The 24904-nt window shown below is 32.2% G+C and overlaps 1 protein-coding gene and 2 long non-coding RNA genes across 4 annotated transcripts; 2 read left to right on the plus strand and 1 right to left on the minus strand.

The window, feature by feature from the left end:
- Positions 1-143: 143 nt before the first annotated feature.
- On the plus strand, positions 144-8678 carry LOC132715411 (uncharacterized). Its single transcript, XR_009623683.1, has 3 exons — positions 144-307; positions 7680-7816; positions 8519-8678. It is a non-coding gene; the product is annotated as an uncharacterized LOC132715411 (long non-coding RNA).
- Positions 1893-6475, plus strand: LOC132715410 (uncharacterized). Of its 2 annotated transcripts, none has more exons than XR_009623681.1 (4): positions 1893-3153; positions 4140-4272; positions 4700-4796; positions 5255-6475. It is a non-coding gene; the product is annotated as an uncharacterized LOC132715410 (long non-coding RNA). The 2 variants fall into 2 exon arrangements; XR_009623682.1 differs by lacking the exon at positions 1893-3153 and adding an exon at positions 3181-3771.
- A 4064-nt stretch (positions 8679-12742) lies between the features above and the next one.
- LOC132715412 (uncharacterized) lies at positions 12743-24242 on the minus strand. Its single transcript, XM_060698405.1, has 5 exons — positions 23987-24242; positions 16981-17117; positions 15841-15877; positions 13864-13963; positions 12743-13049 (listed from the first exon to the last, which is right to left on the minus strand). Exons 1-5 carry the CDS (start codon positions 24228-24230, stop codon positions 12782-12784), a joined length of 786 nt encoding a protein of 261 aa, XP_060554388.1. The 5' UTR covers positions 24231-24242; the 3' UTR covers positions 12743-12781.
- Positions 24243-24904: the final 662 nt, after the last annotated feature.

The following is a 24904-nucleotide window of genomic DNA, read 5'->3' on the forward strand; positions in this document are numbered from 1 at the left end:
AATTATTTCGTGATAACTTTAGAACATAACGCTAAGGAAATGGAAAAAATACATGTGTACGTTGTTGTGTGTAACGGTTGCCCTTACGACTATACAAGTGACTACACTTTCTACCACAAGTACTGGTAAGGGAAGTGTGACCACCCCTAAAAAATGTAAACCTACTACAACTACTACAACGACATATTGGGGCAGAAGTTGGGAACATTGGCCTTTAAAAACACGGATACGACTTCAACAAGTACAACAAGTACTTCTATTGGAGGAGAGGGTGGACGCGGCGGGGTAGGTTCAGGAAGCGGAAGAGGTAATTGCACAAAATGTTATTTAAATTTTTCAGTTTCAGGGAAATAAAGAATCAATGTGTCAACCATAATGGCAATGTCACATGTAAAACATGAACTTTTGAAGATTTATCATTGTCGAGAAACTTATTTTTGAGCAATCTATTCAACCATTTTATTATTGTATTCGGTCGCCTTATTCACTTTAATAAGATGTATGTCCCTTTTTCATAGGTATTCAGAGAATTATTAGCTATGTATATACTGCGTGAAAACCTGATAGAAAACTGTACGAACGTGAAATAATGCACACAGGAGCATCTGAGGTGTTCCTCCAAAAGTAAAACTAGAAGATGCGATATGAATTTAACACCGTCGATGAGACCTAATAATATCTAAGGTCCTAACAAATACTTAAACATTCAGTTTAAAAATCTTCTACGATAATTTTAAAATTACAATTTAACAGGGTCTTTCAAATAGATAAAAGACCCTGAATTATCATAATAATTATTGACGCCCTGAATATCATTCAATGGCAAGTGGCTAATTAATTTCATGAAAGCTAATTTGCAAATGTAAAGCAATTTTTCGCAAAATAATGCAAAAATAGACAACCCAAAAATGCGAAGAAAATCAGCTTTGTCGTAAATTTGTGTTTATTGGCAAAAGGCAACACAATTTAAATACTGTATGTGTATTTAAATTCGCGGAAGCAAATTTTCGCGGAAAGGTCCATTTTGGGGATCTATACAAATATTCGCGCTATTTTGAATTCGCGGAGGTGACTGCTGAAAATCATAAATTCGCGTACACCGATCAGGCTTAAAAAATACTCTTACACGAAAATAGGCAATATGGTTTGTGCAAGCAGCCTTCTATCATGTTATGTACTTTTTACTGTAATCATTGTAGGACTTCACAGTTATTTTCAACACCTGATGTCAAACAATACGCTATTGTACAAGACAAATACATTCAATTTGTCTAGCGGACATATTATGGCAAATAAAAGAATGTCCGTTAACGTGCGTTGTTTTTCACAGTTTTAAACAGCACTGAATGTGAGTGTGTTTTGTTTTACGTGTTTTCATCAGTCAAAATCGTTAATGTTTGTGTTATTTGTATTGCTTTTTTTTTACAAAACAAAATATGATCTTATCAGATGTAAAGACGTTAACTTTATGACATAGATTATGAAATAAATAGCGTGATGCAATGGTATTGTTCAAGCATGTTGTTACGTACATATGTATGTACTGAGTTATTGCGCCAATATTAGCGTCACGTTTAGCGTGACGCGCCTTTTTATATGTTATTGTATTGACGTCATTATATGAGTTGACTTCCGGTAATCAGAAATAAAACAACGTTATTGAAGAACTAGTGCAATATTTTGATTATTTAGTGTTTACACAACACATGTATATACTTACACAAGAATCTGAGGGGGCAGGGGACATATTCGTACTTTGGCCCCGGTGAAATTTATTGATAATACAGACATGGTGTTTTGAAGGTGTTGAAAATTGTTTATATTTCTTTGTTGATGTAATTCTTTGTAATTTGTATGTAGGAAATGAGCTAAATTTATATGTTTGTGTGCGAAACTTAGCCTTCGGTAGCTTTGTATGCATTTTTGACTCTTCAAAAGGAGGCTGAAAAACTGTAAATTTCAGATTGTCATCTGCTACAGAACGAGTAAGAAACTTTGATAAAATTTTGCAAAAAATCTAAACGTATGACAGACACTTTGTTTAGCATTTTCATACTTTATGATCATTTTACTATAGAAAATTTCTATAATTAAAGACATTAGGCGGATTCTTAAGTGTTATGCGTCTTCATGAAGATTGGGCATATTCCTTTATTTTCAGCCTGATTTTGGATGGGTGGGGGGTAATATTATTTGCTCTCAGATTGTACTATATGGAGCAATGGATGCATATAGTTATTTTTTTCAATGTTTGTCATATATCCTTGAATACTGCCAAGCAGTAAGTTTTTCACATGTTTATAAAATCAAAAAAAATTTGGTAATGTGTTTAACGGCCTCACGGAACTAAAAATTGCTCATTTTTAGGTCCCCTGCCCCCTTAAGGAAAATTTCATTTTTTGAAAATGTTTTGAAATTAGCAATTTTTTACTGCAAAACATTTGTAAGACACTTATTAACATTATTTGATACAATTCATTGGATTTAACCTACTTCTGAAAAGCAAATGGCCTGTTTATTAAAGGGAGGTAATAAATACACTGAAAATTGACAAAATTTGTTAGTTACCCAAGCATCATGAAAATGCATATTTATTGATTATAGAAAGCTTTGTATTGCTCAAATTAACATTTTAACATATAATTTAACAGTTTGATGCCTTAAAGGTTAATTTTTTGTAGAAATGTCTTCTCATTTACATTTTCTATATGAAAATCCTAGTTATTATAGCCTGACTAACTATTATTTTTTTATTTTCACTAGAAACAGTCATAATGGCCAGTTTTCTATTTAATTTATCTTTAACAAGTGATGAAAAAGCACATGTTATGTCGGTTATTGACAAAAAATCTGTGTCTGTTGGTAATTGCCTGAAATGGCATGGTACGGTGGACACAGATGGCTACGGCCAGCTACGTTTTATGCTTCGAGGGCGCAGGGTAAAAGTTAGGGTTCACCGTGCGGTGTATTTTTTAGAAACTGGTCAGGTTCTTGACCCGAAAATACATGTATCACACCTGTGTCATAATAAATTATGTATAAATTTGAATCACTTAAATTATGAGCCTCAGGGTGTTAACAATGCAAGGAAAGTTTGCTTTAATGAGGGGGTTTGTACTGGTCATTATGGCTATCCAGCTTGTAGACTTTAAGGTATGTGCAAATAGTTGACACTGTTTACTTTGCATTATGATAATGAACACATTGTTTGCAGTTTTCAGAAGTTTATTCATTTTTGGTTGTTTATTGTTACAATTAAGACACAAATGAGACAATTTAAGAGTAGAATCAGTGAGGGAAAATAGCAATGTCAACAATACAGTATATTTATTGAAACTGAAATCAAAACACAACATACTGATTTCACACATGTAATAAATTTCTCTTTAATCAGTTCAAATTAATTTTCCATTGTTAAAAAGACCAAAACAAGAATGCGCATATTGAACCGATTTGTGAGTGCGCCCATTTTATTTCGTTATTGTCAGATTCACAGTACATTACCATTCCGATGTCGAAATCATTTAGCCGTAATGACAATTTATTTGAAGTAAAATATTTTATAGATAGTGCCGACAATTTGTAATGTATGTGAATTTGCAAGTTTATATTTGTAATGTCTTTTATTTATTAAGATTAATAGCATACATGTGGTCTTCCACAGATGCTGACTGTGATGAATACAGAGAGCTTTGTAGTAACATTCTACTCGAACGCCTCTGTTTGCTGCGATATTTTGCGGTCTTGTAGAATGTCTCTTTCTTCCTTAAGGTATGGTAACGTGCTGTCTGCTGCATGTACATTGCATACTTAAACAGCGGGTCATCGGTTCGAACCTTGACACCCAATTTTTCCGCCAGTTTTAGGAGTGACAGTCCTCGACCTATACTGGCACCGATAGTAGCAGAGTGGCATAGGCCGGAAAAGTTACGGCTCCATACAGTGCTTTTTGGGGCATATGAAAACATTCGGCTATGCATGCTTTCACACATATTTGTTGTTGCCAGCTTTGCTGTATCTCTCAGCTGTTGAACACCACAGTACTTATTTATTATGTTTGATAATGTTTTCATGTCACATGACGATAACTGAAGATTTCGTCCATATGGCAAATAGATGCGTTGTTTTTGCTGTTTTAGGCGTGCCTGGCAAACCACTGACTTCCGGCGGCAACCATTGTGCTTGCCACTGAAACAGTCCAGAATGTTTTCAATAGCATCTCTGGCTCTCTGTATGTACTGATCTTGCTGGTGAAAGAGTTTCTGCATTCTGGTAAGTTCCAATCGTACACGAATACGAATACTTGTTGCCAATTTTGCCCTGTATGCGGCAAGGTCCATGCCTCTTGGGACCTTGATTTTGGCTGCACGAAGCTGCTTATGCATGTTCCGCATTGCATGGACAAAGCATTTATAGTGTTGCACTTTAGTGCTTGTCTTAACATTATGCTCTCTAATAGCTTTAGCGAGAGATAAACTTGCATCTGTCGTGACGGATCGAACTTTTATAATATTTTGCTTTTTAATTTTTTCTAGTGATTTTTTAAGGAATGCTGATTCAGCTTGATTTATTGATGTGTGGTCAGAATAGTTCTTTTTGCAATGCTTGTTGTTGTGATCACATTCTTTTCTCATGCATAATTTATTTCCAACATTAATGTCTATAGGTAGATGTTTTAAGGTAGATTTTTCAATTACAGGCGCGAAAACTTGTGTGGCAGTGATGTTGTTTGCTTGTGGCCTGCTTGTGTAAGATGCATCGAATTCCACATCTGTTTCAGCAGAGGCTCCAGACAGGTGAGTAATAGTCTTGACATACTCCTGATTTTTTAACATTTGATCCTGGCAAATATCTTCCACTTGATCTGACATAATGTTCAGTTTTCTTTGCATTCCCCTCTTATCTGGTGCTTGAATGTTAAGGCATGCTAAGACAAGCTGCACATCAGCAATGCCCATCTTAGATGACATAACTGGCAATAGCAAACTAGAATTAAGTGTCCCACTTGGTTTCCCATGCCGCTGTTCTATCGTTTGGGACAAGGACTGAGCCCCTGTTGTAAAGTTACAGTTGGTACATTTAATGGTAACTTCCACACACACCCCCCTTCTGTCAGACACTACAGTTTTAATATTAGGCTGAATACAGCTATGTTTTGCCACTAATTGCAGAATGCAGCCTAGCTTCTTAGAGTTAACAATGAAATTTTCATTGCTTCCTTCACATGCTAACTCACTGTCCTTCACACTTTCAGGCTTTGACTGTGCGCGGCGTGGGCGTAACTTGAATGGCAGAACTGAGGAATTAAGTCTTTGACCAGCAGCATTTAGTACATCATCCGCAACTGATTGCTCAAGACGCACAAAAGATTCCGGACACTGGTTAATTGGTAAATCCACATTTCTGGAACAAGATGCTGAATTAACACTGTTGTTAATGTCATAGTTTGGATAAAAACCTTTCTTAAACAGTGCGCCTTTTGCTCGCCTAGCAACATTGTGCTTATAACTTAAATTTGAAGTTTTTTTTAATTTGTCTCATTATTAACTTAATTGTACATGCAACTCAAAGTGCTTATTGATACTGAAGCTGGGCAAAGATTTGTTTGGGGACAATATTCTTATGTTTCTTATTTTTCTGTGTTTAAGAGTCTTAAATGAAGTAAACAGTGTCAGGTCATTAAGGAATAACTACTATTTGTCTTTCTTTTGACCGTTATAAGCAGAAAGGTAAACTTTGGAATTATAGTACTTATCTCCCTTTTACTTTGTCATTGTAAACTCTAATACAGCCAAGCTGTTTAATATATTTAAATCTGAAAATAATTACCTTTAAAAATGAACTAAGAGTGCATTATTTTAGCAATATGACTATATATTTATATGAACATTATATATTTTAAATTAATCAGTGCTCATTCCAGTCATAGAAGTATATCTTCATATAATATATATATTGAGGTCTAATTTGCAGTGTACATCATTTTGTGCATGGAAATAGAGCTGCATGCTTGATTTTTTGGTGAAAATCATGTAATATAATGCTTGAAATAACAAAAAAGATTGCTTTGGGTCTTAAAATGTGCTGAAACCAGGAAAAAATGCATCTATATAGTTTTCTGTCACTTAGAAGAAAATCAGTCATACTACAGAAATGGACATTGTACTGGTTATTTCCCTTGAAATTAGACCTTTTTCTAAAACTGGGATAAAATAAGATATAAACACACTATTCAAATTTCAAATATACCATTTTATTCAGAATTGTCTATATTTCAATAAAACAACAGCAAATATGACAATTGGGAGCACATAAAAATACTTAAGGGGGCAGGGGACATATTCGTACTTTGGCCCCGGTGAAATTTATTGATAATACAGACATGGTGTTTTGAAGGTGTTGAAAATTGTTTATATTTCTTTGTTGATGTAATTCTTTGTAATTTGTATGTAGGAAATGAGCTAAATTTATATGTTTGTGTGCGAAACTTAGCCTTCGGTAGCTTTGTATGCATTTTTGACTCTTCAAAAGGAGGCTGAAAAACTGTAAATTTCAGATTGTCATCTGCTACAGAACGAGTAAGAAACTTTGATAAAATTTTGCAAAAAATCTAAACGTATGACAGACACTTTGTTTAGCATTTTCATACTTTATGATCATTTTACTATAGAAAATTTCTATAATTAAAGACATTAGGCGGATTCTTAAGTGTTATGCGTCTTCATGAAGATTGGGCATATTCCTTTATTTTCAGCCTGATTTTGGATGGGTGGGGGGTAATATTATTTGCTCTCAGATTGTACTATATGGAGCAATGGATGCATATAGTTATTTTTTTCAATGTTTGTCATATATCCTTGAATACTGCCAAGCAGTAAGTTTTTCACATGTTTATAAAATCAAAAAAAATTTGGTAATGTGTTTAACGGCCTCACGGAACTAAAAATTGCTCATTTTTAGGTCCCCTGCCCCCTGATAATCATATCAGTCAAACAATAATACACTAGCAAACTGATTTATATACAGAGCAGAACGGTAAAATTACTCTTTGAAAGTGCCACGGATACCAGACTTACAGCAGCCGTGATCACACTGATTACATTGTTTAATTGATGCGCGAAAATATGACTATTAAGAAATTATTGGTGTAGAAATATTCGCGCTGAACATGAATTCGCGGATCGAAAGTAACCGCGAAGATCGCGAAAATTTGAAGCCCGCGAATATTTCTACACATACAGATAGTATGTCGTCCAACCCAGTGGTTCACCTCCACATTACAATGTGGTGCTTTTAGATTATTCTCATAACTTATGCATTCTTCTGGACATCCAATGTACTTTGTATTGACGATTCATAATCAGTGGAAGTCGTACCCAATTTTGTAATAATTATTAAATATAGTTACAAATGTAGTATTGTCGTATTTTATAACTTTGATTCATATGTAAGATTTGAAGGAATATAATCTATCCATATCTCTACACGTATCTGTATTAACAGTAAATATGAAATTACAGCGTTTATTCTTATTTCATACAGAACTTTTAAAAAAATGTTTGATGATATTGAGCACTTTATTTAATTATTGATTTGAAAAAAAATATGTTATGAATATGATATGTCAGCCATTTGAAATATATTTCATAATTGTTTTATCTTGAAACAATAATTTTCAGTTTATCCGTCTGGTGAAATGACTGTAAACCTTGATGATACTGGAGTTGTCAGTGGTCATATACCTGGTGTTTCTGTAACTTCCGGTGTGACCCATCGGTTTGGTGGCAAACCATGCAGCAGACAAGCTGTATTTAAGGTATTTTACAGATGAAAGAAAATGATAAATAAATTAAAAATATAAATAGATAAAAATAATAAATAAAACAACGTCGTTAAAAAGGAACTATTCCTTTGATTGTAATGCTCGACGACATTGTTGATATAAACAGTATTTATGTGAAAGCATAAAGGATAACAACCACTTCGAAACAGATTTAGTACCTGAAAAGGCAGTTCTCATATTTTTTTTCGAAAACTGCAAGCCATTTATTACTAGTATACAAACGAATTAATTATATAACTATATCTGATTCAACATTTTTGATAAAACCATTGGCAATTCTAATGACATATTGCCAAATTATAAATCAAGTGTGAGACGGATCGACATAATGTTTTTAACAACTTAGTAATCGAACTGTTAACTATTGTTCGGTTCACCACCTTTTTATGTTTCAGTGAAATTTCTTGTGAAATTAGATTACCATTGTAACATTTTTACTTTTTGTCTGTATTCATTCTCGTCGATAATTTTAGAAATATTGACTGACTTTCGCCATAAGTGTTATAAATTTATGTCGATATAGTCGAATCAAAATATCATATATACGTTTTTTTTAGAAATATTGAATGACTTTCATAATTCTGTCGATATAGTCGATTCAAAATATCATATACACGTTTTTTTAGAAATATTGACTGACTTTCATTATAAATTTTATACAAAGGTTATTTTCAGGTTCATTTTGCAAAGGAAAAAACATTAGAGCATTGCGTTGAGGACGAAAAACTATACACGAAGTTGTATGCACAGCGAATGTTAAAAATCCAAATGTATCTTTCAAATGGCGAACGAAGCGGTTTTATGTTTAATATTGGCGACAGCCGGACAAATGATGGTTACAGTACGTATGAATTTTTAATAAAATTATTGATCTTGTCATGATTGTTATGAATTCAAATACATCCTGAATTATGCACATCGTGTACTTTAATGTAATTATTTTCCATCGATATAATAGCAGGATGACATTTATACTGCGTCAAATATCAAAAATAATAATAAAAAAACAAAGTTCGAGTTTATATAAAATTAAATTTAACTTAGCCCTCTTTATTGTTAACATTTCCATTTATAAGTAAACATTAAAATAATTCAAAATAATTCATTGCATAACAATAATTCAAATAAATTAATAAATATATAAATAGATAAATAAATGATTAATTATATAATGTAAACAAAACGTTTTTATTTTGTCCGGGATCCCAAAACAAATAATGAGAAACAATGGAATAAAATTTTGCTAGGTGTCGTATTTGAACTTGATATGATTATACAAATGTACTCAGTAGGTATTTGATACAATGTGTCATTTGTTAGTTGCAAACATAGTACGAATGAAAATGTAGCAAATTAAGGTTATAAGAAAACAATGTTTTACCATATCACAGAAGGAGATTCTGGAACCCAAAGCTATGATGCTGAAGTACAGGGAACATCACGTGACTTGGCTGTATATGGTAATGACCACTGTCCAAGTACACAGGACATGTAAGAAAAATATCCTTTTAATTCCAGTACCTGTATATGAATCTGCAGATTCAAAAGTTATAACCGAATGTAAACAGTCTAATCGTTCATTCCACAGCTTTTTCTAATATGTTTAACTGTATTTTTTGAAGCAGGATGCTAACAATCATATGAATTTCCAGTGTTAATAATGAATTTCAATTTTCATATGTTTTCATCAAACTTTTCTTTTGTATTTGCAGGCACTACAACGCATTGGAATACCCAGTAAGTCTTGCAAATTTTTGGGTACGCAACAAATATCTTAAAATGTCAAATGATTACGGTTTCCTTCGTTCAAACTGCAGTGAATGTTTATTTGGTTTGAATGGCCAAAATGACGCTCAAGGACAGGAAAATGAGGACATTTACATTGGAGCAAATAGGGTTATCTTCACTGGGGTAAATTATAGGACCGGTGTAGGACTTTGTTCAATGAAGTTGCGCAGGGTTTCAGGACCATTTCAATAATGTTTCTTGTTTATAATGTTATCAATGCATGTTTGCATTTAAATGATACCATAATCGTATGCGTAGTCGACCAAAAAGAATTTTGTTTATATTTGAAAATATCTTAAACGAGTAACTTAATCATGTAAATTATTTGTTTTTAATTTTTGTCCGGCACGTAACCCGAACATTTTTATCATTTGAAAATTCACTAGGGGAATAGATATCTTTCAGATGGAACGCAGTGCGCAAGAGTAATAACTCTTTCTTCCATAATTTTTCAGTTGTTGCGATTTGCTATAATTGCTATGCTTAATTTGTTTATTACTTTGTGATGCTTAGTTTTTTCTTGAGCGTTACTTGAAAAATATCTTTGATAAAAACTTAAAACTTCATAGGCGAATAGATCTCAGTAAGATGGAATACAAAGCAGAGTAAGATAATTTAACCCATCATTATTTACGAGATACTGCTTTTAGTATTTGCTTTTTACCAGATGAAAAAAGAAGCTACGTATGAATAAATCCCCTTATAAAGTTTGCTTTCATTCATAAAATGTATTTTACTTTATTCGAAGGATATGATATAATCATGTTATTGCGGTGCCACTGTAGTTTGTGAATATTAAAATACAACATGATTAATTGCTTTTTTTGGATTGCTTGACATTTTGTAAAATGTATATACACGGCGGCTGTAAATTTATGAAGTAGTTTTTTGTATTTTATTTCGAATTGTGCCGTTTTTAGTTCGCTTATTAATAATTTTCTGTCTGTTCATAAGACAGTGGTTTCAAGTTCGTTTGCAAATTAGTTTACAGCCTTATGTAACGGGCAATTATACAGTCATGTAAAAAAGCTTTTATCAAAATTAAGATACTTAATCTGTTCAAAGCTGTATAAAAATAAATATTTACATTTTGCAAATCTTGTTAATTTTAAAGAAGAACACAAAATTTCCCACACTCCCTATGTAGACAGGATGTTGTCCTGTCATTATGGTGTATTGTATTTAATGTTGGATTGTGTGTTTTTTTTAAAGAAGGGCCAACATGTAAGATGAATAACAGAATTACGGAATTGAGAAATGTTAAACAATTCTCAAAAATAAAAATCATGATATTAAAATAGTATTAAATGTGAATATGTTTTAAAGAAATATAACCGATATAATGGGCTTTTGTTGTTTGTGAGCACCAACTGTAAATAAAAATATCTATCCATAACACATATTTTTTGTATATTAACAATAAAACAAAAAATACATTAATTTTATTAAAATGTTATAAGTTCAAAGAATATCTCGACTATAGGATACATTGTATAAGAGCTAAGATACTGTTAGTTGCGGTAAGTCAGGTATTGTTAAAGAACTGAAGATTAAAACTTTTTGCTAAGCTATGCGAGAAGTTACATGCTTTATTGCTGTGATAAATATTGATGATTACTAATCGGAAAGAAAAGATTCTATTTGCTTTTATATCTTTTTTTTAAACAGCACTCGTTGCTTAATGCCAGTGTTGCTCATATTTGTAAGCCATTGGCAATTTTGTCAATAACCGTATTTTTAAACCATGTCAGTTTTTAAAAAAAAGCTTAAGCATCTATATATTAGGTAATTAATAACGGTTATGTTTGTAAGTAATACTTTTACGTAAAATACGTACAGTTGTTGTTTGTTGTAAAATGCAATTCAAAACTCTTTATATTTATTGTCCTAGGGTAACGAGACAGAGACATATGTCACCGTGACATTTGGTTTAAAATTGTTTCGTATTATTTCTTTCGGAGAACGTGACAACTATCCATAACACGGTACAAACATAATAACATATCTGAATCATAATCGCATTATTCGAATGAAATCCTCTTATTTTGTAAATTATGATTAGCAATGAATTATTTATGCAACATGTCTCGAGAACATTAATATAAACAGCGGACATAAAACATGAAATCAATTTTGTAGGATATGATAATTATAGACAGCTGATTACATGTAAAACGCCAGTTAAATTTATCAGCATATTTTAGAATAAATTTATGTTTTATACTAATATATTACGCACACTTGACTTTAATATTAAGATAAAGATCATAAAGCAATAGCAAAGTTCACGGGGAGAAAAGAAAGCCTCACAAGACTACTAGAAAGGCTAGCAGTAGGAGACTAAATGTGGCACATACAGTCACCGGGGGGAGGGGAAGGGGTGCTTGGAGGGGCAAATTCAGACACGAAATGATTCACACACAAACGCTGATCAATATTCGTAAAAAGAGAGAATGGGTGTTGGGGTTGGATGAAAGGTGATTTTAGGGGAATGGATGCATTTTTCAGGAAGGGGGTCAGTGGGGGAAATGTGATAATTAACCGCACTAGAATGTCACATCATTTTTATCATTTAGATCATACGTGCCGTAATCTTCAACTTCTTGTTGGCCAAATACTGGGGACTGCTTTGTTAAGGCCCATACAAATATAGTGAGAGTTGTCCAGTTTTTCAAGTGAAGGTTTATAATTTAGTCATTTTGTGTGAATTCTGCTAACTAATTATACACTCTTGTAATGCATTGAAGGTGTTTTTTGTGTTTTATTTGTAATAAACCTCTTTTATGCGGTTGCAACAAAAAGCAGATTGACAATTTTTTTTTACTTGCTGAATGTTAAGAGTGTTTCGTTATGAATGATTAAATATATCGAAAATAAACATGTTCATATTATGCGTAACGACATGCAAACAAATAACCTTGTTTTCATTTCAGCACTGCAACTTAAATAGTGAGTAATTAATACCACACCGGTGTTTAAATATCATAATAACTTTTGTTTACACATCGCTTTGAATCTTAGACATAGTGTTGTTTTTATGAAGAAGTTGAAGGTAAATAGAACTAATGAAAATACAATGATCATGTTTCGTTTATACTTTTAATTATTTGCATTCCTTTCATTTATAATTGTTTCTGGACAACTAAAGACTCATTCATTTGACCCGGATACCCAACGCAGCTTCATGAAACAGAGTCCATTGCCTACTCTGTCACCGGGAGGTGTGTTAATTACTCTATTTGCCGCAATAAAAATGTCCTCGTTTTCGGGTCCTTCATCATCCAGTTGACCACCAAGAGCAAACAAGCAAGATGAACAGTTGGAGGAAACTAATCCGTTGTCATTCGCTATTTTTACGTAACTGTTTCGAACCCACACATTCACTAAGCTTGCTGGTTGTTCCAAAGCATCAGGGTGACTGCAAAACATAAAATAAAACTGATAGTTATGTATCTAAGTAATAAGTTTATAGGAATACTTAGTACCTTTAAACTTCAAATTCCCATAATTCTCTAGGGTCAAGATATTAACAACATAAACAAATAAATATTAACAAGGATTCGAGGCTCAATAGAATACATACAAAAATATATGCTTACACAAAACACGTAAAGGGAGAGTACTTTGAGTACTTTTAACACACAAAACATTTGTATATAAAAAAATCACACATGTTATATGCATTTAATTATCGTTATATTATTTTTTGAACAATGTCCTTAATTTACAGATAAGTTTTTATATTCAAAAATGCTATGGTTGTTTTTGTATATCATTTTATCAAACGAATAAATGTTTCGTCTGATGTAATAATTGGATCGTAGGTTTTTCTTCTTTGTTAATCAAAATATTTACATTCTACACGGTATTGAATTCGTCCCCAACTGAGTAATAACATAATGTACATTTTTTCAAATCATGTGCTACCCCATGCCAAGATCCTGTTTCTACAAAGCTAGTCTAAAGGCGAAATATCTAAAAAAAACAAAACATTAAACCTTTGGCCACAGAAAACGAATTTTGTTCTAGAAACTTACGGATGTTGATCTTTAAAGGAAATTTACATATTTACCAGTAGTTAAAAACACAAAAAACAAAAACAACAAACATTTCAAGATGGCGTTCTCGGAACGCAGCACACGACACAATCCAGGCACACCAGCAGGGCACCCAGAAGGCACCAAAACAAAAAAGGAGGGGGCACAGAAGGGATAGACCAGTTAAGAACTTACTTGCTTGATATGCCAATACAGTGGTCATTACCATGTACTTCTATATTCTGGTTTCGTCCATGTATTTCAGAATCGTAACTCTGAGTGGCTCCGTCCCCGCCTAGAAGATAGAAGAATGATTTGGGTGGTTAAATGGTAGATATTTGTAAATTGGTTTTATTAATCAAATTTGAGTTATACACCACCTGACTGAGTAATCGTCTTTTCATTTTGACATTATTTATAATTGTTAACTCATTTGTTAAAACTTAATAGCATCTCGATTTCGTTACAAATAGTACACTATGAATGCATTCAAACGTATTTATTTAACAGCACTTGGTCTGTAGCCGAATGGGTCAAATCAAATAGGCTGTCATCTTGTATAGTTTAAACTATATTAACCTGTCAATCGCATACTATTTATACTGTCAGTGCAAACGGTATGGTAATCTTCGGACAAGTTCAGGTAAAGCCCGTAAAATTTACACATACGGACTACAAATCGTAATATGAACCAATGTTATTCAAGATAATAATGAAGTCAGAGATATATCGCAACAGGAGTACGATTTGTAATTTATATGTGTACAAAGATCTTTTTTTTAAAATTATTCTTGCAATATGTAACAATTCGACCGTGCAGTTATGTGCAAATTATGTTACTTAATTTTGTCGATTTTGTTTTAAATTGTTTACCGCTTATTCTTTGGAAACATATATTTGATTTGAAAATCTCATTTATAGAAGTAAATAACTAGTAAATGATAATTTATCAAGCCAAATTTATTTTTATGTACCTTTAATTGGCTGATTTATAATATACCTGTTGGAGTGTTTGTTTTGTTGGACTTAAGTCACGCCGACAAACAGGTCATATGTCGACTTCCCAGCTTTACTATAAAGGAAGACCTCAGTTGCCCGTCCGTGCATATTCTCAGGCACAATGATATCGGGAACATATACAAACAAATTTTCTGGTGGGATTCAAATCTACAGCTGCGACAAGCAAGTCAGCGACTTAAAACCATTTTGCCATGGACGCCCAATAAATAAGCTCATTCACATTCGAGTTTTCAGATTTTTCAAACCTTTGTTTGCTTTTAAAAAAGCAGTCCGTTTATCGAAAGGGCTACGAACACTGCTCATGAAATTTTTACTTGGAAAAACATTGTCAAAATTTTTTTTTTATATTTGACGCAAGACTCCACTTACATCCCTTTTGGTTTCCCACATTTTAATTGAACAAAAGTTTTTGGGTCACATTTGATAAATACATTTGATTTTAAGCACCCGGGGGGTTGGAAGATCGGTTTATGTCGACCTGGATAGCGAAAACACGATTTTTCTGTTTCATTCGGGGGGTTCAGTAGACCAAAACGCTGTTCAATTTTTCAGAAGTGAACCATCAACATTATTAATAAAAAAAACCCTTTTATTTTTCGTACTTCTGGCACAATTTTTAAAAGTTAAACTATTTTTCAAAACTTTTTAACCTTTAATCAATAAGTTTAGGAAAATATAGTATTTTCTTGCGTAGATGAGCTAGAACAAATGCCAAAAAGTCATTACATAAGGTTGACACTGTCACTTATAAACAATCGCACAAATTTAAAACTAAAATAACTAAATAACTGACAAATGCTCTAATATTTTGGCATATTGTATTACAAAAAAAAAGTATCTGCAAATATCCAATGAATGAGCATTGTTTACATAAATTAAGCGTTCAGTATTGATATCCGAGTTACATTACTATATCTCAAATATAATCTAAAAAATATATTGTGACATTTAACCACACATGACAAAAAGTGATGTTTATAAGCTTGACTATTCAGAAAAGCAGTCAGAGCTATTGTTCTCGTCCCACAAATATACTGAAGGAATTGAGTTAGAACGTCACAAAAATGTAATTAATCTTGACTTTCTGACTTGACGGGCTCAGGTCCCAAAAATTTGAGTCACCCTTTTACAGATTTATACGCCTTTTCTTACTCTCAAAAATAGCCGAGCACGCAGCTCCTGCTTCACACTATTAATCACTGTGTTATGATACAGCAAGATCATTTGTTGCAGTTATGCATGTACTAGATATTGGAACCATTTTATAACATATACATTTAAAAAATTAAAAAAATTGTCATAACTTGCAAAAAACAAATTAAAACACCTTTTGGGATAGCCCATTTTTTAAATTTGCATAAATTTTCTTTAATTTGTCCAAGGGTTTTAAATGGGGGTTTGAAAAACAATTCGGGGTTTTTTATTTTTATTTAAACAAAATGCAATACACCTTTGATGTAATATCAGTAAAGTAAATTATTTAATTTGATTAAAATACCATTTTACGGGATAAATTCAAAAATACGTTTGAAAAAAATAAATATGATCGATTTCTCTATATCTGTAATTTTTGTCAGCAATTTTAAATTTCCTTCAGTATTTTTTAAAAACAATTTTATAAAATGCAAATTTGTATGCGACAAGTTCTGCCAAATGTTTAAAACTTTTTTTTAAAACCGGACTACGAGAAAAGGACGCACGTAAAGTTACACGAACGCTATCATGTTATTTAAAGTAATTTAAGTATGAAGTTATCATTAAGGCGGAACAATTTACTTTTCTTTTGAAGTAATGATATTTCATTTGAAAAATATGCCAATGGATCTTATTTGTCCGCTATTTTAGCCTGATTTTAATAAATAGCGTTGCAATGTTTTTCTATATTTGGTCATTGTTCACAATTAGAATAATTATTCTTTAAAACAGAGTAAGCACATGATCTGACATTTTGCTCAAACGTTATATTTTCTAGTTATATAGTTACAGTTATATTATGTTCAAATTCAAGACAAAATGTGCGATTCATCACATTAAGTGGAATATCAAGTCCAGTTTGATTTCAAAATATTTTTGAATGAGCATATAATATAAAATTTTAAGTCAAATATCAACAAGGAATTGTGGCCTTCAATGAAAACACAGATCCGTCTACAAATAGCTCACCAAGATACATAGAAACAGTTGTAAACCAAACGTTTCATAATTATAGTGATATATTAATATGCGTTTCATGAATCTATCGGCAAGAGAAACTCTTCTTGAAACAAGTTTAAACTGTAATAAGAGCAATACCTTTAATACAATTTGTCTGCTGCAAGGCTTGTCGTCGATTGGCAACGTCATTGGAGAAACTATAGATACACCAGGTATGTGTCCTGTGATTGCTCCAGTTGCATCAAGGTTAAAACACATCTCGTTTGGCTGGCACACTAAAAAAAAACAATTGAGGTTTTTAGTATTTTAAAGGTATATCACTTTTAATAACTTATTCTATAAGATCTGTACAAAGAGTGATCCTTTGGAAGCATTATTCACAGCAAAATAAACTGCAGACTCAGTTTGATTGAGTCTTACAATGAGGAATAAAGAGAAAGTGCAACAACCCTCAACCCCAGCACCGGCTTGAGCGATACTTAATTTTCATCAATTCAAAGTTCTGTATTCAAAGATCCCGGAGGAGCAGAAAAAGATAACAATTATACTGAATTTTTTCTCGATTGAGAGCCATCTGAAAACGTTTTCATCCTTGGGAAAACTACCCAAATAGTTATAGAATTTCCATTTGTTATTTTAGTTCTAACTTCTCACAAGAGCCCCGAAAGTAACCTTAACAAGCGCATCAGCCTCCGCGGTCAGGATCTGGCATGAATGAAAATATTATACGACGTATTATTACTTTATAAAATTTCTAGTTTGAAACTCTAGTTTGAAAGATTAAGCAGGTGCTAGGGGGCGTGGACGGTAACTTGCACTTACCAGTACCGTCCATGAAAAGGCTCAATCAAACCGAGCTTACAAAATTGTCAATTTTGCCGTGTTGGGCTTTCTTACGTTTTATTTCTCTCTATTTTACATTATTTATTATAGTCAAGTCAAGTCAAAAGATTTATTCAGTAAATAAAGGCCACCGGCCCAAAATACATGTCATACAAAATATGATATTTAACATTATAAGGTTGTGTCTTTTACAAGTTTTGACAATCATTACATTTAAATGCTACTGTGCTATAGATATCATGAGGTGGTAAATATAAGTAGAGATTTTCTTAAGGTGACAACAGACACTTTCCGTGGTACTCACATAAATGTCATTTAAACCAACTTATTTTAGTAATAATTGTTATTTATTTAATCGTTGTGCATTAAATGTCGTTGATCATCATAAAAAATAACATATTTGAAAAACATGCCTTTGTAAATGATTGATTTTTAATAAAAATCCTAAAAATTTTTAAATCGTCATATCAAAGTCATTTTTTATTTTTTTTTGTCATCAAACTTTTGGAAAATAAACATACTTATAATATCTGGGGAACCGTGTCTCAATTTTTTTCTATCTTTTCTCAAAAAAATATTACGTAACGTCAAACATTTTATGCGACTTTTTTCACCATACATATTACGTAATTAAAGATAATTAAGTCGCTGATTGAGCAAACAAAATCCCTGACACGGTTCCCTCCGTAAATGAATTCCCTTTCATGTGCTTTAAAACCGCATGTTAATTGCTTGATTATTAAAAAGTTACGGCCGATTCAAAGTTAGTCCGACCCGCATCAAAAACGAAGTGTCATAAATCGGCTGTTCTCTCTCGGACCCCTACGTTTCACGCTAAATAATTGCATAATACACAAATATCGCACCAGAGAGGGTCACAAGTTGCGGTAACATACTCTAACAACATTTTATGACCCAGTGACATCTGACCAATTAAAAAGTTGCTGATTAATATCAGTTTTATAACAGAAATTTCTTCAAATCTTAACGTGATTTACTGTCGGTCGCACATGTCACGTGACTTTCGGTAAAATCTGAGGCACTCGGTGGGGAGGGGGGGGGGGGGATGGAACGTATTTGCGCACCGCTAGCGGGGTATTTAATTGTTTCACTTTTGAAGTTTTATTATTATTATCATCAGCATTATTATTATATTATACCAGTGTCAATCTGTCTGTGTATTCGTGTATGAAATTCCGTTAAAATATAAATTAAAATAACAAAAAACTGAGCTTCTGACGGTCTTTTAAAGTCCATGGTAGATGTACAAATAAGAACGGGATATTATATATTTTTTCCTCCAAATTGATATAAATGCTTCACATATTTTAATAGTAATAAAAGGTATCACTCGATCATTATGATCTGACCTTCTTGACTTCTATTATCATGAATACACGTATCATCTATGCACGACATAGAGATCCAGTTTCTACTGGGATATACAAAAAATTCCATACTTTGTCCAAGGTTTATTAGTACTGTGTTCGGATTTACTGGGGGGCGAAAAACAATTTTTATTCAAGAGCATTCACTGATAATATAATTTTATTATCTTTTTTAAAACTGATCATAGAGAAATAATCATCCTTAGACAACCTAATAAATGGGTTTAGAAATTTGTCAGGGACACCTTTACACAAGTCATATAGGGAGTTCACATAAAAATGTTGTCGTTTTTTGTTGCTGTTTTTTACTTACAATTGTTACGAGGTTGAATGTAAAGCAGTCCTTGAAATCCGTAAAAAAGTCCATAAACTCATATCAGATTTTACGGGATAGACAATTATTTTCACACATTATGGATATTTTAGCACTATATTTTTAATCAAACCCCGTGGTCGTGCGAATTGCCGCTAATGCTTAATTATTTATGTTTCATACAATTATTTACGTACTTGACCGATAATTTCTTATTTATAAAAAGATAAATAAAAAGGTAGACGATATTCTAAAAGATGTACGGTTTTTTCTCGAAAGGTGGGTTGGCCCCGTTGGGGTAGTAATTCACCTATAGGAACTCGATTTCCCTTGAAGCCCAAAAGGGGCGGGCGTTTATCGATAATTGACAGGTTACGCGAATAGCAGATAAAAATGGTACAGGTACCGTTTTAAAACGTTTAAAAACACATTTTTTGGACTAACTGCTTCCAAAATTAAATCACAAATGTGTTCAGAAAAGGTTGATAAATCTACTAAGCAAAAAATCTCATTTTAGGTATTTTCAGTGATAATTGACTCCGTTGTCACCTTAATTATAAAAATATCATTTGATGAGAGTAATTCATAAAAGTTATGTAATTCATTTCCGGAATTATACCAGTTTAGTAAATAGGTATTTCTAATTTCTAAATATTTTTTACAATGAAAAAAGCATGATATTCACAGTCAATATGATAAGTTAAATGATTTTCAAGACAAAAGTTGCAAAAGCGTTCTTGAAAAGGTATATTTAAATGCCTACCGATTTCAACATTAAGTTTGTGATTTGAACATCGAAATTTAGCATATGCTTTCTTATGTTTTACAGGGATTTCTATTAGAAGATATCGTTCTACATTAATAAGCTTTTAAAATAACAATAATGGTGACATCTACTGGCATTGTTAATATTATCATGCCAATTTTGAGTATAACAATCTATTATGCGTTGTTTAAAAATGCTAACAAAAATATTCATATCTCCTATTTCTTGAGAAATCCAAATGTAACCAAATCCGTAACTGTATACAAGTATTCGTATTTTGCTAGCCCAACAAGTTCTTCCAGCTTCATCTAGTGATTTTAACATTAAATAACATTGTTTTGGGTAACGGTATGGTGGCATAACTAATAGCTTACACCAATAACGGATGCAATTTGTATAATAAGTAATACAAAGTGGGAGTCTACCACATTCACCTAACACCATGCTTGTGTTTGCATTTAATAAACCCTTACAGAACATATTATGAACAGATTCTGTAGTTGGACTAAATTCATACCCCCAAATCTGTGATCCATAACAAAGAATAGGGTTGATCATTGTATCAAAAATTTTAAAGTGTTCCTTTATGGGAAAATTACCAAATGGTTGTTCATAACCTTTGATAGCAAAAATTGCTCTTTGAGCTTGTGAAGCTAGTTTATCATGAGCTACATTCCATGATAGTTGTGGAGTGAATAACAAACCCATATATTTATAAACAGCAGTTGTATTTACAGGCTGACCGCGAAAAGACCAAGATTCATAATTACGAAGACGACCTCCATTTCGAAATACAATTATCTCTGTTTTGTCAAGATTAATTTCCATGCCTGTGTTCAAGCAAAATTGATCAATTACATTAAGTTGTTGTTGTAATTTTGTAGCAGTTTCAGCACAATTTGCAACATCATCTGCAAACATTAAACAAAGAATATCAGGAATATCATTTGTAATGAAAATGCCTGTGCCACATTTCTCTCTTAAAAGGGAAGATAACTCGTCTATAAATAATGTAAAAATTGTCGAACTTGTCTTATCACCTTGCCTTGTACCAATGTTACAGGGAAATAATTCAGTAATCATAACATTGTTAAACAAATCAGTTGTTTTAACACATGAAGAGAGATGAAAATACATTGATTTCAGAACTCGAAGAAAATTTCCAAAAACGCCCTTCTTTTCAAGTGACAAGAAAAGTTTAGAATGATTCACTTTATCAAATGCTTTACGGAAATCAACATAGAGACAGTAAAAGCGGCCACCCTGTTTAGAAAGATATTTTTGAACCATTGCTTGTAGACAAAAATCATTATCGATAGCCGAGTAACCACGCCTAAATCCTGCCTGAGATTCATCGATTTTTCTTTGATTTTCGGCCCAATCGTATAATCTTTTATTTATAATACCTGTAAAGACTTTATTTAATGTATTTGTAATAGATATGCCGCGATAATTAACAGGATTATTACTTGGCCCTGATTTATGAATTGGTGTAATCATGCTATTTCTCCAAGATATTGGAAATTGCCCTGTTTCGAGTATTTTGTTAAATAGTGTATGCAGAATAGGCGCTATTTCATCTCATGTATGTTTATAAAATTCGGAAGGTATGCCATCTGGGCCACAACTTTTATTATTAACTAATTTAGATATAGAATGTTTAATTTCTAGCAAAGTGAATGGTTCATTTAATGTCTGAGCTGTTTCATCGGCGGAATCATGTTCGTTTCCAACATAAGGATCAACAAACACTGAATTTTCGTCATACAACAAATCTCTAAAATAATTGAACCATTCTGTACAAGAAATACAAGGATCAGACATAGTAACAGTTTTGCCTTTCTTCACTAATTTCCAAAACGAACTTGGGTTGTTACTGTTTGATACTAGTTCTAATCGATTAGATTTCTGATATTCAGATATTCGTACATTACAATAGTCTTTAAACCTATTTCGTTTATCTTTATATATTCGTAAGTCAGACGAGGAATTACTTAATCTAAATGTGCGTAGCGCTGCGTATTTGTTAGCTTTTAACTCATTACATGTGTTATCCCACCACGGAGGTTGAGACGAATGAAAACAAAATTTCTTAAGCATGCATTTTCCAGCATCTTTATAAATAGAAGTAATACAGTCGACCTCAGAATCGACAGAGTTATCAATTGATTCCATTATCATCGTGTAGTGGTTATGAAACAATTCCCTAAATTTTTGCAAGAAATCTGTACCTGCAGACACACGCCATTTATATCTATCAAAAGTGTTCAATGATATTTGAGCAGTTTGGCTATCTGCGTTATTAGACTTTTTATGAAACACAAAAGTACAACATATAGGAAAATGATCAGATTCATCTCTAGTAAGAACCTCAAAATCTTTAATGTATGAAAATAGAGAAGAAGATGCGATCATAAAATCAACAACACTCGATCCATCATTTGAGAAGCAAGTAAATTCACCGTTTTTATCGCTTGGAAAACGACCATTAAGTATATGAATATCAAAAATACAGCATAAGTTTACTAAACATTTACCATAATTATTGCCACGTATATTATCCTTACTATGACGTACAATATCAAAAGTACTACCATTATAGTCAGTATTACCAAAAATAAAATTTAAATTATCACATGGGATAAAGTCTAAAAAAATTTTACATCGACTATTAAGGTCACCTGACAAAAATAACATGGTGTCCGGGTATTCATATGTAATTTGTTCAAAATGACTAAACATTTCATTGATACCGTTTTTATCGTCTCTATCATTATAGTAAGAACTTCCCTCAGGACTTATATATGTGAAATACATGATAATGTCATTACAATCAAATATTTTTGAAAAATTACAGTATAGTACAACACAGTTCTCAAAATGATCAAATATTTGTCTTATTGATATAAGTTTATGAATAGTACTTTTCACGAAAACACTAATTCCACCATTGTTCCTCAATGCATTATCTTTCATTTTCCTAACAAAGTCAAAATGCACATATGAATTTACAAAATTATTGAATTCTCCTTTGAATTTACTCCATGTTTCACATGTACTTAAAATATCAAAAGTATTCACAAACTTAAGAAAATCATCATCGTTTTCAAATTTATTTAATCCACAAACGTTCCATGACCCACATTTTATTTCTATTTGTTTATTTTGATGAGTAATATTTGGACTTCGGCCAAGCCCCTATTCATTGGATGTTATGAAGTGAGGTATGTCGTCACGGCTATCTGTGCGGTTATCGATTGGCTGACTTCCATCATGTGACTCTTCGTTGGTATCGCGACTATTCCCGCGCTCGCTATCGTCCAATCGTTGAGTATATACTATTATATTCTATTGTATATTTCAAACATATTAAAACTGTTTTGCGATATATGGAATTATCTTATTAACTTCTTCAATTATCCACGAAAAGTTTTTGGTAACATAATTGTGAAACAAAAAACAAAGCTTATAAAATAGTTTTTTGAGTGTATCATGTCTAATTCTTTTTTCATAAGAGCTAATTTTAGAGACAAAACAAAAACGTACCTTGCTGAGTTTATATATTATATGTTATCTTTTCCCCCATTTGATTCTTGTTAAAACATGCATTATTAAAACATTTGTTTAGTCATAAAATCAAGTTATCAACGTATGCAAGTTTAAGCAAAACAACATTTCAAAACATATTTCTTGTTTTATTGTTGGAAAAAGGCTCTATAAAAGCTGATTAGAGAAGTTAAATGTTAATTTTAATTAAAACATAGCTAAATATATCAAGTCTAAAACTACATTTAGATGAAAACAATCGTTAAAGAAATGATAATAGATAGTTACCAGGTTGACAAGGAACAGGACATGTGGGGTTCTCCTTCTTTTCAAGATCCAGTAATTTGCTCGCTATACCATCGATCTTATCATTTAGATCGGCATTCATGTCGATCAATTTTTCGAAAATTTGTTTCGATGATGCGCGACCACTATTAACCTCACAAAAGACGGCTGAGGACAGAAGAAAGAATGTAAACAGGCATCTTTGCTGTGACATAATTAAAATACTCTTGATAATAGAATTGGTCATTCACAAACGATGTTTTGCAGTGTTCTAATTGAAAAATGTCTATGTCATAGGCTATTTATTCGACTAGATTGCAACATATTTTTGCATCATAAAAATCGTTTTATATAAAGTGATATAAACAGGGATTTGCAGATAAATTGTAAGCAAATAATCTTCATAAATGTCAAAGGGTCCCATGTGTTTTGTGATTTCAATGATTTATTACCTCTCTGACTAGGCTATTCTTCTTAAACGGCATAGAGTCATTCTTTGTATATTTTATAATTATATTTTAATGAATACTTCAACATTGTACATATATAACAGGTATGTGAGTCATGCATATAGAACTGAACTTTAAGTTCCTAACAAAGAAACTTTTTGAAACAATAATAAATTTAAACATTTTGATTGATAAGAAACTTTGATATATAGTGAATGCGATATCGAAGTGTTCTCAACTAAACATGAATTTCAAAATGAAAATGCATTAAAGGTCGAACGTGAGATTATGATACATGTGACAGACTGTGAAATAAATTCTTATTGTTTGCTCTCCGTCCGTCCGTCCGTTCGGCCGTCAGTCTGTCCTTGTGTTTTTTTTTATTTATTTTTTAATTGTTTATTACTTTTCTGTCGAAGAAGGCAGGTAAGTCTCACAGAGTCTACAGACGCTACTGATTTAGAAAATTATA

Source organism: Ruditapes philippinarum, unplaced genomic scaffold, assembly GCF_026571515.1.
Source record: "Ruditapes philippinarum isolate M1 unplaced genomic scaffold, ASM2657151v2 ctg9995_1_1_1_1, whole genome shotgun sequence".
Classification (NCBI taxonomy): Eukaryota; Metazoa; Mollusca; class Bivalvia; order Venerida; family Veneridae; genus Ruditapes; species Ruditapes philippinarum.

Coding starts and splice junctions, on each gene's coding strand:
- LOC132715412 (XM_060698405.1), bottom strand. CDS start 24,230: ATGACCAATTCTATTATCAAGAGTATTTTAATTATGTCACAGCAAAGA. Junction 13,964..15,840: donor GTGCTCGGCTATTTTTGAGA/GTAAGAAAAGGC, acceptor TCTATCTTCTAG/GCGGGGACGGAGCCACTCAG. Junction 13,050..13,863: donor TGTATTGGCATATCAAGCAA/GTAAGTTCTTAA, acceptor TATGTTTTGCAG/TCACCCTGATGCTTTGGAAC.